A 17,556-nucleotide genomic window follows, 5' to 3' on the forward strand; every position below is an offset into this window, starting at 1 on the left:
CGTCTAAAGACCTACTTGTTATCCTCAAAACCGTTTTCAAAAAGACATCCTGGGCAGATACCCGCGCCGACTGCATCCTGCTTACTTACCGAATGGTATGTGAGCTAAATGAACTGAGTCCCTGTGCTTGTGTAGAGAAGGTGGCTACACCTGTTGAAGTACCCACGCAAGCAAAGGAAATCTTTCCGCGAATGCGCACTATCACACACTGTACTTTGAGTACACAGTATGTGCGGACATTATGATGCGTTAGCTGCGCCAGATATATAGCATGAAAGCGATGGGAAAATTTGACAATGATTTCGTAGCAACCCGTTTGCTGTGCAAACATGTATAGGGTAGTTATTAGATCCATCTTTCCTGAATCGAACATTGTAAGCTACGTGCACGCACCGAGGTGTAGCATTTTCTTTTAGCTGAAGAGAGACAATTAGGAAATAGGAGGTACACGCTACCTTCTCGTCCTCAAAGACGAGTTAATTTTTATTGTGAGTTGGCGCCATGTGTTTCTTCAACAAGCTCCGTGACAACAATGGCTGTGCTCGACTGGACAAAAAGATTCGTCCTGCCGTCCATGTGGGTCCTTTGACAACGGCAGCATTAAAACAAATCATTGATGAAGAATCTGCTTGACCGCACGATCGTGCTACATAAGTTTGTGCACGTGGATACTTCTTGGATGAAAGGGACACTCAAGCACTTGAACTGCGATGCACTTCAGGTAATTCGAGTACTGATCTTTGAGACGCAACCTGGAACAAAAGCTGACAGTTTCTTGGCTTCTACAGCAAGCCAACCTCGTTCAATCACCTGTCAAATTACTGGGTGAGAGAGCACCCATTGAGTTGCTCGCTGACTTGCATGTACCGACCCCGCTGGCTACGGCGCCGCTATCGCGAAATTTGCAGACGAACAACAAGGTGATGCACATTGATGTAGCTGCAGTTCATAAGAGATTAGAAGCTCTGCGAGAGTGCTTGCAGTTAATGCATGAAGAAGTAGCCGAACGCAAAGAGAAATCACGGCTCTATTATACGAGAGCGAAGGCAGGATAATAAATATTTAAACTGCCTAACAAAGATTGTTCCCCAGAACAATATGCCGGGATGTACGATGTACAGTGCACTTGACTTAGTCGATGGTTATTGCCAACTGCTCATGCGAGTTGGCGATATCCCGCTTACAGTGGTCAGCACCCTAAGCGGTATGCTACGGGAGTGGTTGTTTATGCCACAACGGCTTTCGAACGCCGCGGCATCATTTAATAGTCTAGTGACGCAACTGTTCAGCCCTAACGAGGTTATACATAGACTTATTTTAATGACATATTTGCCCAGAATCGTGCGGAGCAGGGTCGGTCGGATGTGAAAACCCATTTAGACCATTTGTGAGCAGTGCCCGAGTGCATGCACACGAATAAATTGTATGCCAATGCATTTTTGGCGACAAAGAAAAAAAAAATATTCTTTTCCGGGTGCTTCATTGTGAAGCGAGGCATACGAGCGGATCCCGCTAAAGTAAATGCCGTAGTTGATTAGCCGGTTCCTAAGAAACAAAAGTATTTGAATAAGTGGTTGGCTCTAACCGACCATTTACACAAATATAGCGAAAATACCGCTGTTATGGACTAGCACAGAGCGTAATGCTTTTCAAATAGTTAAGGAAGTCTTATCCATGCCCGGCACTCTCAAATCCAAATTGGCCTTTAAGTGTCGCCTGTGACAAATCGGATTTTGATATTGGCAGTGCTCTGTTACAAACAGATGATGATGGGTGGAACGCGTAATTGTGTTCGAGTCAAGACAGATTAGAGCTGCGGAAAAGACCTACCCAGTTCAAGACAAAGCGTTACTTGCTATGAAATATGCTCTCGTCAAATTCCGAGTCATCTGCTAGGATCTGAACCGTTTGTTATCTATACAGACGATGCGTCATTACGCAATTCGACTTAGTCGCCCCCATGTCTCACAGAGAATGGCCCGATGGCTAACCTTTTTCGCCAAATACAACTTCGAGTTGAAGAATAAGCCTGGCAAGCAGAATGCTTTTGCTGACGCGTTATCATGCAGGCCGAATTATGAGCTCTCGCTTTACACGGAATTAATCCGTCCGGCTTACGCCAAGGATGAACAGTGTAGCTTTGCCACGAGCTCTAAAAAGAACTGAATCGGATTTTAAATGTCGGCACGTTTGCGTGCTAGGTTATATCGTTTTTTTTTCTTCCGATAACGGCCTGTTGCTTTATTGCATGGATGCTGCGGATACTTCGCGCATGATGAGAATTTGAAGTATCAAATACTCTATGAGGCACACGATACTGTCCTTGGTGGTCATCTCGGTTGCAAAAGGACCTACGGATCTGAAAGCCAAATTTATTGATGCCCAAGCTTTCAAAACGGATAAGCACATGCGTTCTTACATGCGAAACTTGCCAGCGGGTAAAACCATAAGCCCATGCTGCTGCACCACTGGCAAGTGTGCCGGTACCCACAGGGTGTTATGAGTCCATTATTTGGATTTTGGTTGTGGCCTACCGAAAGATTCGGCCGGTAACGCCGGCATCGTGGTCTTTGTTGACCGATTGAGCAAAATGGCTCATATAGCCGGCTGTACCGGATATAATTGATGGTGAAGGTACCGCGAGGCTGTTCATTGATCGCGTGTTTCGACAACACGGCTTGCCTGTGGAATTGTCTCTAATCCAACCCGATTCCACGAGTAAATTATGAAAATCTATTTTCCGAGTGCTTGGCACCAGATTGGACATGTCCATCGCGTACAATCCGTACAATCCGGTCCTGTCAAGATCCACCGGTTCCGGGTCGAACTTGATCCGCTTCACCAAGCGATCTCTGTAGCGGAACAGAAGGACTTAAGCCTAAACAGCTTTTGTTAACTCTCACGCTTATCATCCTGAGACGGGAAACGAACTGCGAAAGCCCATGAAATTCTCGTATATAGAGAGCGGGAAACCTCAATCTTCAAGTTACAAAACGATGACAAAAATGTAATCGTTGTCAAAAGACGGGCCACTATGCCTATGACTGTAGCCAGTGCCTAGAAACAGTGAGCAAAATGATCGACCTCCCGCTAGGAACATTGGAGCCGCGGACCCGACGCTGATGCGAATTCGCAACAGCGAGGGGGATCAAATAAAGGTCGGGGTCAATAGGGGCGGAGCGCCCAACTGATCTAGCAACGCTTACAAACTTACAGGCCTTTTGACGAAAGTTGCTCCTTACCCATAACAATTGTATATAATCACCCCAGGTGATGAGGTTGACCTCATCACCTTAAAAAATAGTTGCAAACTAATTGCCACTTAAATCCCTAGCCGATTGTGGGGCATCGAGCAACTTAATCTGACGCCAGTCGCTACAACATCGTCCACAGAAATTAATCTAGCGTGATCTACCTCTCACGAGGACGACAGTGCGCTCACAACACGCCAATCTGTAAAAGTAAAGAAACGTAGTTGGTGTCCAGTACACGTTAAAAGGGTAAACAGTACGATGATAACTTCATCGTACTGAATTTGAGATAGCAAATTTGATATCATCCTTGGATTACCATGGCTTAAAAAGTACGAGCCATCCAAATTTTGGCACATTTAACCATAACAATGCCTGTCTCTCGCTCATCAGATAGCTTTCTGGTGAATGTCTTTTAGCGTCCACAAGGGTATAAATGTCCTACGACTAAATGTGATGGCTTCACATGTGGTATGGTCGTTAGCACGACTGCACAAGACCTTAGCGTGATAACCCATCACATAATGGAAATAGAATTTGGCGGCTGTTCACAAGCGGGGGCAGTGTCAAAGGTCGACCATTCGAATAGATCGGATGGATTAAAACAAATACACTTGATAAAAAGCAACCTCAAAAGAAGTTTAAAACGCCTATTGCAAGAGACAGTGCAAAAAACGTACATCGTCAAGAAAAACAATCGTAGAGGATCTCGCTGTAGTTGCACAATTACAACTTGAGTCAGTTGGAGGGATGCCCCTAAAAAATAAGGGAAGCAGTCTCATATAACTGATAGGTATGAGTCTCATATGCCTTTGGAAATAAGTTTCAAGGAAAAAAGTGAGATATTGAATGACTTGTAACAAGGATCATAAGTAGGTGCTTCCACACTTGATCTGATAGCGTATATGCTTGATCTGATAGCGTATACACTTGATCTGATAGCGCCTCCGAAAAAAACTTCAGAGATAACTTTATTCCCATCGCTACAACCGAAACGGTTCTTGCGTGATCTGCATAGTGGCAAAATCAAGTAGATCCGGGTACTTGACACGTATTACAAGTACGTCGCTGATATTCGGTCAGCAATAGTATTTCCTGAGAACTAACGGGATCTAAGCAGCTTATTGATGGCCGAAAGTGTCCTCGATGAGAAGACTCGGATGGAACGTTAACGTCTCAATCCTGAAAATGGTTAAAAACAAATCGTTTGTATAAGTATTGAATGACTTTAAGAATTTGTTTCCTGATTCGGTAGCGTGCGAGTTGCCGATGAATAGAAGCACTCGACACGAAACCGACATGATACCTGGTTCGAAATACTGTGTCATGAAACAGTGACCATTGCCTCGTGAACAAGTCAGCGATCGACAAATTCTTTACCGTTCGCTTAGCAGCGAATCACATGAGGGACTATGCCATAATATTTCTTGTTCGTTAAAGAAAATATAAAAATGCCCGGGAATGCTGATTTTCAGCAGTGCTTCAAAGGAGACAATATTGAAGCAATCGCCAATCTTGGCAGACCAAGACAGACCATTTCATGTGGTCTCTCTCCTAGCATTCTCGCAATCGGCTGTGCGTTGATGCAGTTGATACAGACGGCGCAGAGCGCGTCTTCTACTAACATTCAAGTCAGCTTCAACAAACTAAATGTAAATATCCGTTGCATGCCAAGGACCGCTTTGCCATCAAATATGCCTGGCTAAGTTTAGGGTGTATCTCATAGGAGATAGATCTTTTATAGTTTTTGCCGACGTGGATGACGTAAGCCATTCACGAAGAACCGTATGATGCATAGCTATCGGACCAATGCCTCCCACCACAAACAGGACTTGGAGCGCGAGGAACATCACGTTTTTAAATCAATTTGTACATATGATTAAGAACTATAAAAACCTGAACCTTACAAGGGTAAAGGTTTGTTATTACAAAACGAAAATATACTGCAAAAAGAAAGAAAGAAAGAAAAGAAAGGGGAGTCTTCTTCGACTCCCCTATACTTAGAGATGTCAACCTTAAAGATTGACATCTCTACCATCAGTGCTAAATGGATCTGTGGCAATTCAAGGGCACGTTCAAGCGCATGCCGCGAAAATTTAGAAAGAGAAAGGCAGCGAAGGCAATCAATAGCGTAATCAGAGATCTTCTAGTAGGCTCGCGTGAGATCTTTTGCATGCGTCACAAAATTGTAATAACTTGATCCTTGTCCTGCCACTGACACCAGCCTTGGCAAATTCTGTTGTCATCGTCAACAATGGTGTTAAGAATGGCGAGATGGTTGTATTTTATCGCGGCGTACGAGTTCTGTGTGAACATAAGCCGGGTGACTTTGTGCTGTCGCTGATGCAATTTTTGCCGGCCTGATTTTGGACCGGCTGAACTAAGCAGCAGTGAGGATCAGCCCCGGTCACAGCCGAAGGGTATGATCATTTCTCTACTAACGATATTTCGACTCCATGGATTATCCGTGAACTGGTTTCGGGTCGAGATCTTGGTTCACAACGGAATTTTGCAATCTGTGTTCAAATCGCTTAAAACAGTTGGAAATGTCAACTTCTGACCATCTGGAAACAGATGGTCAAACACGTACAAATCGTATCTTTAAAAGATATACTTCGCGGATACGTCTACTCGTTTACGAGTTGAGTTAGCTCTTTCTGACGGGGCACTGCGACTTGTACTGTTTCAGTACAAGTCCACTTCACACTGCTTCAGTTGTGAGTGGTGCCTTCGTTAAGTAACGTACACTGTACGTATAGAGGAAGACTTCTCTTAGGCAAGTTAGCTTAAGAGGGTAAAATGAAAACTGTATTAATATAGTTAAGTGTCTTTGTTAATCTATCTTTGTAAATGTTGTCTTAACTATAAACTAATACTAAACATGTAAATGAATTCTTATCTATCTTATCTCGTAACTCTCTTTGATTACTTCTACAGCTGATTAGTCTGCGGAATAAATAGACATAATGGTCTATACCTATTTATGGATAAGAATTCAGGAAATTACTATTTAAAGTAATTTCCTCCAAATATTATCTACCTTTTGGATAATATTAATTAACAATCTTTTATTGTTAATTTCATGTAACGATACACCCCGTTACATCACCCCTCCCTTAAACGACAATCACTCTGAATGTCATTAGGTGGAGTGGTCGCTAAATGACCACTTAATTTTTAAAATGATTTTGATTGGTCAGATCCATCATTTTAAATTCCATCGCATGAAGGAACAATTCATGCGGGGTGAGGATAGTGTTGAACCTTCGGCTGCGGTTCGTGCAGCCGCGGGTGACGCATTGTTATCTCTTGCGGTAGACGTTCCGTCTACCGTAGTGTCTTCCACTCGCACAACACTTGGTGTTGCGAGTGCACGTGGTGATTCACCACGTGAGTACGACCCCTCTTTAGAGGTCGATTATGAGTGCGAGTCGGACGAAATGGCCGACTCGGGGAGGATGGAACAGTCGCCTGATACCCGTCAGGCGGCTGATTATGAGCCTTCGAATGAGANATCGCTTAAAACAGTTGGAAATGTCAACTTCTGACCATCTGGAAACAGATGGTCAAACACGTACAAATCGTATCTTTAAAAGATATACTTCGCGGATACGTCTACTCGTTTACGAGTTGAGTTAGCTCTTTCTGACGGCAGCATCCGCCATCAAGAATTCAATGCATGCATAAATAGCATGCACCGTTTCTCGTGAGCGGCTGACTCCATATACATTAACCGACATTCTTTGAGAGAGACTCTTATTCAAAGGGTCGCTCGAGCAAAGATTAATCGACCTCTTGCTCATCACACATTGCCTTCGACACTTAATGCGAAGGATGTAACGTAGCTTCATCAGCACGTTTTTTAACAGGCAGAATTGTCGAACAAGGTGCTCAACAGCAGGAAATATTGAGACAGCAGAATTTCACAAGCAGTTGAAACGCCGACGCTTTCGCGTCAATCCGAAAACTTGAAAATTGATATCTCCAAGCTTGTGGCAGTCAAAGCCAACTTTTTGGTAAGATGGCTGCTCGAATTCAACAAGACCACTGAAGATCGCAGCATCGGCATCGATGCGACAAAATATAAGTACGGAAAACCAACTTGGCAAGATGTGTTAATCATGGGACCAATGTTCATTCCATCAACATTGAAGAAAACAAACTCAGAAATAGCGATAAGGACATTGTCAGCGTCGAAAACGACACTACAAGTGAGAAATAATGGTCTCACTACACTAAAAAGAATTATGTCAGCAGGAGAATTCCCCCTGGGTCGAAAGAAATGGTTCGTATCGTATAAAATTTTATCGTTGATGCGGTGAACTGACAAAAACAGAATTCTGACAGAAATGAAAGAGCAAACGTCAACATTTAACGAGCATTTGCTTTTCTGCTTTTGTTAAATTAATTAATCTATTCCTACTGTAAACGGTAAATCTACCTAAAAATGCAGAGACAAGTGTCAGTAATAATTGTATGCCCAAGTATATCGGCCAGTTCCGTGAACAATACCGGCAAGACAATACGTCCACGTCGAGCTGCCTGGAGGGATGCGTTGGCATCCTACTATTTGTGTCGGACATCGTACTACCAGTAACAGGATTTTTTTCGGTCCCGATAAACACGGGTACGGTCTAGGCACCGCCAAAGACAGATAGATGGTAAAAGACTAAACTTTCCCGAATCAGACGTTTTTTGCTTCATACTTCAAGGATGAACTATTTGGTTGAGATGCCGCCAGCTCATCGCGAAAGATCTGATGCGCCCATTCGTTTGACAAATTGGTTGACCACAATTTGCGTCTGTTTTCCCACTCGTACGCGACAAACCTGGTCGACCGTCAACATTACAACACGACGACGGAAATTTTTCATAGTTGAAGTCTTCCCGGAAATACCAGAGAATACGGCATGTATCAATTTGATAAGTCGGGTCCGACGAGGAAGTCAAATTCGATTTATCGTCCCCCTATGAACTTGAGTGGTGAGAAGCGCTCTCCAGCTGAACGCTTCTTCAACCAATCGCAAGGTAAATGGCGTCCGAACGAGTTATCTTGGTTGATGGCGGGGATATCCACCCTCGCATAATGAGCTTAGAAACTCGTTCCCAACTAATGGTGATCATCCGGTGCAGTACGATAAGATCCAACCTTTTCTTCAAGAGGGTCCATTAGAGGATGAGCTACTCCTGCGCTCGTAGTAGATTGTTCAGCTCTCAATCCCTTTGTGCATCTCTTCTGAGATGCGCGTCCTCCAATGAAGGTCTTCAAGGGGAGAGATAAGCCTTCCTAGATGTCTAAATTGCACCGTCTTCAAGCAGGATTATGAGTCATCCCACGAGAGTTAAGGAAACTTTGTCTCTCTGGACAAATATGCTGCCTAAAGCGTTCACCGACTACAGTCCGTCTTTCAAACCGGTCGCGAAAAGTTACTAGTTTGTCAAGCCAGGCCTCACGTCCTATGCTTTGCACATTCTCAACGAATGCATTTCAAGCTTGAAAAAAAGGAGTTACATTCTTTGCAGCGCTTGTAGGTGTACCATTAATGCCGGAAAAATCATCAACAAAGAACCAGCTTTCGTCCTCGCCAGGCTTGAGAACCCCGGATGAGTTGAGTATCGGGTGTCTGTACCGTTCGTTTGTCATTCGCATTAGTGACGAGAATCTGCGTCGTGGTCATCTTGATTTTTAGTTGCATAGTACATGGGGGGGGAAACTTGTTGGATTGACTACAGTACTATGAAACGTAACGCCCGTGGCTTTCGAATATGAACAATAATAAAAATTGAACGAGTTCCTCGATTAAGTAAGTGATCTTGTGGTAAATTACTTGCTTAAAGTGTATAAACGAAAGTAATCTTAAATGATTAATGGGCAGCTGTCCGTGTTGTTAACTTCCGTAAACTTATATAAGGGATTTCCGGCATTGCGACACCTAAATCTACGAAGCGGGTTCTAGTTGATGGTGTTGCTACAATGTGCGATGAAGACGCACATGTCGGTTGTTTCGCATCAATCATAAGTGCTTATGAAGCGCGAATTTGGATCTAGCAACTGCAAATGATCTAGGGGCTAAGACTCTAAAATTACAACAGGCTATCATGAAAAAATCTAGCGGCGTGGTGCAAATGCAGAAACTGAGGTATAGTTTTTAATTTAAGCTGCGACAAGCAGAAACTGAGGTATAGTTTACCGAAGCAATCAATGACTTTTAAGAAATGTACTAAATTTGCACAAATTCTGATATGGCCGAGTGATTTTTACGACATGTTCAAAGTATGGACCGACACCTTACGTCTGGAACGAGGCAATCTTCACGCGGCCACTTTTCGCTTTTTGCGAGCATTACACAAATTTGCTTCGGCCTCCTTTTGCGCCTCGTCTCGATGCATGCCGCCTTCTTCATCATCATTCTCATCCAGCAAGTCCATCTTTAATTCCTGCCGGTTGCCAAACGTGAGCGCTACGTAAACTTTAACGCGAACACGGTCAAAGACTTGCAATGTGCGGTTGCCTTGTTGCACTAAAGTCAACATGTGATGGGTGCCATCGAACTTAATAATTTCCTCGTTGTCCTGTTCCCCCTTCTTGCATAGAAAGATCATACCCTCAATACCGAAACGAGGTAACAGCACACCTACCCCATTATTTTTGACTTTTGTGATGACGGCATCCGTGCGGGTAGGGTATTGCTGGAAGTACACCACCGTATGGAGCGTCACAGAAGCGCGACCAGCAAGTTGAGCAGCGTGGTGACGACGATTAAGCTGTTCACTAATCTCATGCAGATGCGATTTGTTTTCAAGGTAGTGAGGAAGCGGAGCGACGCCAATTGCCGCTGCTAGTAGACGGTGCACCACCACATCAGCGTACCGACGAATAGGTGACGTAAAGTGCGTATAGATGGGTGCCGCCAACCCATAATGATGAAATTCGGATGGAGCTACTTCACCCGAGCTGAAGTAACTTGCAGGCATCATGCAGCGAGTGGTCATAATTCGCAGTAGCTTGTTGAAGTAAGGATTAGCCTTGACGCTGGGTTTCCGCAAATTAGTCACTTCATTGTCATTTGGTCCAATCATTTCGGCCCCGTCAAGCGAATCTTGCAATTGCCTCGATGTATCCACATGTAGCTCAAACCCCACAGCTTTAGCCTGACTACATAATAGATCAAACTGGCGCTTCGACGGTGCGGGGTGACGACGCAACATGGAAAACGTCGGAAAATGGCGCACAATTTTCTTGGCAACAGTAATATTTGCCAATAGCATAAATTCTTCCACGAGCGCATTTGTGTCCCGTAAAGTATACATTTGCACATCCAGCGGATTTTGCGTCTCCGTGTCGAGCACAAAGCGCACTTCCGGTGACGCAAGCGTCAAGGCGCCTGCCTCAATACGCTTCGCACGCAGTCGACAAGCAATTGCATTAAGAGTCTTAATGCCACTTCCAAGCACTTGGCGTCGCTCAAACACTTGCATTGTCTCGCCTGTCTTTGGTTTCATTTCAGTGACATCTTGCCCATAGACCCTACCCGCGTTTGGATCGTCCAAGATCTCTTGCGCTTCCTGATACGAAAGTGATGCCACCGAACGAATCAGACTTTTACAGAACTGTACATCTACAATTTGTACATCCTTGGTCCCGACAAGCTTGAGCTCCCACAAGACACTAAAGGCAAAATGATCTTCCGTCGACGTGAGGGAACAGAGCTTGGTCGTCAAGAGACCAGGCAGCATATCAAGACGACGGTCCACGAGATACGTCGACGTGCCACGGTCCGCGGCCTCTTCGTCCAGTGCACTTCCTGGTACCACAAAGTGGGTTACGTCCGCAATGTGTACCCCTACTTGGACATTCCCGTTGGGCAACAGTTTTGCGTGCAACGCATCGTCAATGTCTTTACAATTGGGAGGATCAATACTACACACGGGCAAGTCCCTCAAGTCCCGACGCCCTGCAGCGTTTTCTTGAGTGATCGTCCAGTCCTCGGGGGGTAAACACCGCATGACATCGTCACTAAACTGATCGCATGGAATATCATGCTCGATTAGAAGTACCGTCGTCTCGGTCTCCTTATCCCCAATTACCCCTAAAGTTCGCACATAATGACCCAATGGAAACGCGCTGTCCACTGGCCACGAGTCAATCGCGACTAATATGCGTTTGTCCATCAGAGCCTCCTGTTGACGCGTTTGAATCTTGATTTTCGGCACCTTTCGATCCACTGGCACTACAAAGCAGCTCCCTGATCCAGAGCGCATGACTTTGTCACGAGGAGGCTCCAATGAACCACAAAATTTTCGCCAATTGCGTTCGAGAATGCCGACAACGCGTCCAGCAGGTTTTAAACTCAATATGTCGTCACTTTGCACCAGCTCCACCTGCGCAAGCGATACCGTGGGTTCGGCGACACCAATTTGTGCTGACTCCATGGCTTCATCCTCGGCCTCTTGAGCTGCTGATTCATTCACAGCAAAAGCATCCGATGGCTGTGTCCACTCGTTTTTCGGTAGCAATTGAATCACCACGACATCTCCATCAATCGCGCGATTAATATGCTCTCGTCCCTGCACCAAGACAGGCACCTTGACCCCATTAGTTCCATGAATAAAGACGTGGCATTCTAGCCAATGATCTCGATTGCATCGAATTGTTCCTTTAAATAACCTCTGATTCTTTATACCCGCCAGCAATTCTGTCGTACCCCAGTGCTCGGAATACAATGCTTTTTTTCCTCGCTTCTTCATGCCACTCACACCTTCAGTCATGAGCTCTTTCTCTTCCACTGCAGAAGCCGACAATAAATCCTGAAGCTCAGGATGTTGCTCTGCCATCGGTTTTACAAAGTCGGCAATCGTAATGCCCCCTTGTACCCCCAACATTTCCGCTTGCTTCAAGTCTTCGCCATCATTGGCTAAAAACAGAATTCTCGTACCCTTTTGTTGAAGTTCTATCAAATGATTGGCGTACCACTTCCAAGCAGCAGCGACGGCTCGCTCATTACGCTCGGCTTCTGTCTCGAGTGGCGTGTCGCCTCGCTGAGTATCGGTGTACCCTCTCGGCAACAATGTCTTCTTCTGAACATAGCATGCCCTGTGATGCTCATTGGCAAAGACCACAAAGCGTCGATCAGCGTTCATAATTAACGCGCGTAGACGATTGTAAACACCCAAATCCTGACGTTTGACGTATTCCCACACAGTCTCGAGCACGATGACGTCCCCGAAAACTTCAGGGCCGATAATGTCGACCTTTGTTCGCTTCTTATTTTTACTACTATATTCCAATACGTCCATTTGCAGTAGGACTGTCTTCATGGATGGTAAAAGGTATAGTCCGTCGCGCGGAGTTTCGGCTAAGAGGGTCTTGGTCGTGCCTAGTACGTGCGAGGCTGCTGATACGTCGCTTTCGGTGCTACAGAGGGCGCATTCGGGAAGTGAGCAGCTAAGATCATCACGCAAGTAGCGCTCACGCACACGACGCACCACACGGCCACGGCGCGTGGCTACGTTTTGCTCATCGATGCACCACAGCAGAGGCGTCTCAATATCCGTCATAGGTGAATGGATGTCTGCGGATCGAAGCTATTGGACTGTTTGATTGGCTGAAAGAATTGGTCAGGAGACTGGCTAAAAAGAAAAGAACAAACGTTGTGGACCACAACGCATGTTTGATTCGCATCATCTTTTGACCAAACCAAAGAACCATCATGCCAGAGCCACAAGTAGTGACGGATTTCCTGCGCTATCTCGAAGACCGGGACGTGGCCGTAGCCGTGGCTGTTATTAAGGCACTGACAGGCGTCATTATCCGCAGCGGAGCGAGTACTATGATGCAAATGGAGGTAGAGCTTCAGGAAGCCGCGCAGCAGCTGCGCACTTTTCAGGCCGCCGATGATATTGCCCAAGCCTCACGGCTTCACAATTCGATTGCTACGACCGCTGGCTGTCAGCTCTTTCTACGTTATGTGACGCGTTGCTTTCTTGAATTTGATGACTTTGATCTGTGTCGCTCTCAATTGATTGACCGTGGCAAAGTCTTTGCCGAGACTTCGCTATCTAGTCGCCAGCGCATCAGTGATGTGGGACACAACTTTATCCGCGATGGCATGGTACGCATTTGGTGTCATTACATAAATTTTAGTTAGGCTGGTGGGTCAACTTATGTCATTAAACTGTAGAAAGTGTTGACACACGGCACGTCACGTGTGGTAATAGCGCTGCTGTGTGAAGCTGCCAGAACGAGAAACTTCACTGTTTATGTGACTGAAGGGCGTAGTAATTGTTTTGGGTTCGCAATTTATAGTTTATTTGTACTTATGTGTCAACCTAATTCTGCTTTGGTAGGATGAAAACTGCGGAGGAATTGGCAAAGGCAGGGATCCCAACAACGGTGATTCTTGACTCGGCAGTAGCGTACTATATGGAGCAGCTAGACATTGTCATAGTTGGAGCTGAGGGCGTCGTGGAAAATGGAGGAATTGTAAATTCGGTACAGTTCGGACACTTTATGGAGATGAAAATCTTAGACTAACCTTTTCTTGCTACTGCAGATTGGCACCTATTCGATTGCAGTAATTGCACAGGCATTAAAAAAGCAGTTTTATGTGGCTGCAGAAAGCTATAAGTTTGCGCGATTGTATCCGTTGACTCAACGAGACGTGCCACAGAAGCAAATGGCAGCGATTTCCGGTGACATTGCGGGTGGCGAGCCTACTGACGAAACGATTAAGAATGTGTCGTTTGCAAGCCCATTCTTTGATTATACTCCGCCTAGATACATTGCGCTCATGTTTACAGATCTAGGTGTACTCACTCCATCCGCAGTCTCAGACGAGTTGATCAAATTATATCAATAAATAATAAACACGAAACTTCGAAATTTTGGACAATATTATCTGTAAACTCGAACTTTGGGTTACGTTTACCCTATAAAACTTGGTTTTATGTCAGAGCACCAAGAGTCGGCTTCACGTGCATATAGCTCGCCCTTAAAGCCGTCGCCACCTCCCGTAACTGGGATACGATCGCCTACGAGACTGTATGATTTACGTAAGTTTAAATTGCTTCGAGAGGTTCATGAGATACCTGAGACTAAGAGGTATAAGAAGAGGCGACTTGATGCTGAAGAAGGCGCCTTAAAAAGCACTAATAAATGCTTAAAGTCAAGTCAACTGCAGTCTATAAATTCGCAAACCGTAAAAGCAGACACCAGTGATGCAATTGTCACGGAAGACGCCATTGAAGAGATGGAAAGGGAGGAGGACAAATTGATGAGCACAGAAGATGAGTTACACCGCCAGGTGGAAGTGGCGCGGTGTCTCGAGGAAGACTTATTGCGAGATAATGCTCGGATGAGACTGAAAATATTTAGTTTAAGGGACGACGTGGACTTGTATTATGGTCTGCTCGCAAAAATGGAACTGATGGCATCAGAAACACGACAGGAGGATGCATGTGAGAGTACTAAAGAGCTAAATTCGAGCACTAGACTAGCTGAGCAGTTGCAACGTATTATCTGCGCATCAAAACCGGTGAACGAGGACGTGGCAGCAATTGCAATTCAATAGCGCACAAAATTATTGCTGACCCTACGTTAGTGGAACATCATTAAACCGAACATTAGCAAGCAATATTTAATTGAATTAGCAGTGGCTGAAATATTTAAAAGTTGCAAGTTAAAATCAAACACACGCTTAAAATTGCTTGAAGTAAAACATGGCAAGTTGTTCAGATGACCGAAAATCAGGAATTTATTTGATCGCTATAAATAATCCCTCTGGTGGATCTTTCTCCGCGATAATCCTTAATCTCACGCCATGACTCCCTCGTCCCCTCTTCGCTGGGGCATTCTCGGCTGCGGCCGCATTTCGACAGATTTCGTCAGTGCCATCAAGTCACTTGAAAGCGTCGAGCTGCGAGCATGCGCCGCACGGTCGATGGACAGCGCCCAAGCGTTCGCGAAGGAGCACAGCATCCACCAGGCCTACGACTCGTACGAGGCGCTCGTTTCGGATACCACCGTTGACGTCGTGTACGTTGGCACGCTCCATCCATGGCATTACGAGCACACAGTCCTCGCCTTGCGCCACGGAAAGCACGTGCTGGTGGAGAAGCCCATGGCCATGAATGCCAAGCAAGCGTCGGCTGCCATTGCTCTGGCTCGCGAAAAGCAGCTCTTCCTAATGGAAGGCATGTGGACGCGCTTTTTTCCTGCGATTCGCCATGTGCGGCAGCTATTGGCTGAAAAGGCGATCGGAGAGGTTCACCACGTCCATGCGGCCTTTGGGGTACCCTTTGGGGCAGACAACGCCCGAATGTGGAGTAATCATTTGGGAGGTGGAGGGTTACTTGACGTTGGAATTTATCCACTCGCGTTTGCCACGATGGTGTTTGGCTCGACCCCCGAAAAGATTACGTCAGCCGGTAAACTTAATGAAGGTGGCGTGGACATTTACAATACCGTAACCCTTGAGTTTAGTGACTCGCGTTTTGCCACCGTCGAGTACACGGTCCTGTCGTTAATGGACGAGACGGTTACGATCTCGGGCTCGAAAGGACGCATTTATTTGCCATCCCCGGCTCATACGGCAACGGAGGTGCGAGTGGTCAAGTACCTGGAAGATGGTTTGCACAAAGAGAGTCGGTCACTCTTTCCGTGGCCGACACCTCCAGCGGGTACAACGTTTAATTACCTAGGCTCGGAGGGACTTCGCTATGAAGCCGAAGCCGTAACCCAAGCCGTCCAGAACAAGCAAATCGAATGCAAAGAGTACTCCCTGGACGAATCGCTCCAGATCATGACCATCATGGACAAGATTCGGAAAGATGTGGGTGTCGTGTACCCCGCAGACTCGGAATAAACTTGGTAAAACAGTTTTTTAACGTCGTCATAATGAAATCAAACTCTTTTGAGGCGGAGCCAATAATTGTGTCTAATTAATCAAAAAGTAAACTTAAGGCATTATTTCAATCTGTACTTTGTGACTTTGTGGCATAAGTCAAAGTTTTGGGTGGCGGGAATTCCTCAATCGTCAGTATGACCGACGCAAGCGTTGGAGGTGTCAAGCTTAATGCTTCGACCATCGCCGATCCTTTTAGTAGCGCGGTGCGTCATTACATTGATGACGCCATGGGTGGAGTCGGTCCAAAGCTCGTTGGGTTACTTGCCCACGGCGACCCAGCTGCTAAAAAGTACGCCGAGTGGACAGGCAAAGCTTGTGCACGCGATGGTATTCAATACGAGCTACGCGAGGTGCCCAAGGACGATCTGCTTGAAGCTTTAACTACCGCCAACCATGACCCAAACGTTCACGGTATACTTGTCTACTACCCGTGTTTTGGAGCCTTTCCAAGCTTCTTTGGTGGCACAATGGACGACTTTCTCCGCGATAGCATCAGCATTAAGAAAGATGTCGAAGGACTGGGACAATTCTACCGTGGCAACTTGTACCGTAACATTCGTTACGTAGACGACGACGAAACGCAAAAGTGCGTCCTACCGTGCACGCCTCTCGCGATTGTCAAGATTTTAGAACATATTGGCATCTACGACAAGTCCAAGCCCGAGGGGAATCACTTGGCAGGAGTGAATATTACGGTAATTAATCGCAGTGACATTGTTGGGCGCCCACTCGCGGCCATGCTCGCGAATGACGGCGCCGATGTCTACAGTGCCGACATTGACTCGCTGTATCTCTTCCGGCGTGGCAAACTTATTCCAAGTGAGGAGACCCAAGAAACAGCTTGCAAGAAATCCCGTGTCATTATTACGGGGGTGCCTGTCAAAAGCTATAAATTGCCCCTTGAGTGGGTGAGTGAAAATACAGTCATTATTAATGTGGCGTCGTTTAAGAATGTGGATGAAACGGAGCTTTTAAAGATCAAGGGCGTGCAGTACGTGCCGCTGGTAGGAAAAGTCACGGTCGCCATGCTCGAGCGCAATCTCTTGCGGCTGTATGAAAATTTTCACTATAAGCCTAAAAAAGTGTGGCAGTAATACTTGAGTTTGTCACTCGCGCATCTCATTCAGTGCATTTTTTAGCAATTCACTTTTTGTTTTTCTTGGTGCTTTATCAATTACATGGGTCGTTCGATGGTTCTCTAGAATTGCAGTGTTGACCAGACTTGACGCAACACCCTGATTCTTGTAAACGTTTCGTAATTTGCTTTCTTGTCGCCAACACTTTGCTCAATGCACACGCCGTAATCCTCGCTTCATAGTGCTTCCAAATCCTATAAAGTAGCATAAATTATAAAGTAGCGAAAATATCATTACTAAATTTGAATTTTGTAAATAACAATT

The 17,556-nt window shown here is 45.6% G+C and overlaps 3 protein-coding genes across 3 annotated transcripts; 2 read left to right on the forward strand and 1 right to left on the reverse strand.

Moving 5' to 3' along the window:
- Nucleotides 1-9,383: 9,383 nt before the first annotated feature.
- Nucleotides 9,384-12,809, reverse strand: CCR75_006597 (uncharacterized protein; the record flags this gene model as incomplete). Its single annotated transcript, XM_067964665.1, has 1 exon — nucleotides 9,384-12,809. The coding sequence occupies one exon, from the start codon at nucleotides 12,807-12,809 to the stop codon at nucleotides 9,564-9,566; it is 3,246 nt and encodes a 1,081-aa protein (XP_067820864.1). The 3' UTR covers nucleotides 9,384-9,563.
- Nucleotides 12,810-12,961: 152 nt separating this feature from the next.
- Nucleotides 12,962-16,218, forward strand: CCR75_006598 (uncharacterized protein; the record flags this gene model as incomplete). Its single annotated transcript, XM_067964666.1, has 4 exons — nucleotides 12,962-13,363; nucleotides 13,433-13,542; nucleotides 13,599-13,743; nucleotides 13,805-16,218. 4 exons carry the CDS (start codon nucleotides 12,962-12,964, stop codon nucleotides 14,108-14,110), a joined length of 963 nt encoding a protein of 320 aa, XP_067820863.1. The 3' UTR covers nucleotides 14,111-16,218.
- Nucleotides 16,219-16,290: 72 nt separating this feature from the next.
- CCR75_006599 (uncharacterized protein) lies at nucleotides 16,291-17,250 on the forward strand (the record flags this gene model as incomplete). The annotated part of the gene is made up of 1 exon (XM_067964667.1): nucleotides 16,291-17,250. One exon carries the CDS (start codon nucleotides 16,291-16,293, stop codon nucleotides 17,248-17,250), a length of 960 nt encoding a protein of 319 aa, XP_067820862.1.
- Nucleotides 17,251-17,556: the final 306 nt, after the last annotated feature.

This window comes from Bremia lactucae, linkage group LG12, assembly GCF_004359215.1.
Source record: "Bremia lactucae strain SF5 linkage group LG12, whole genome shotgun sequence".
Classification (NCBI taxonomy): Eukaryota; Oomycota; class Peronosporomycetes; order Peronosporales; family Peronosporaceae; genus Bremia; species Bremia lactucae.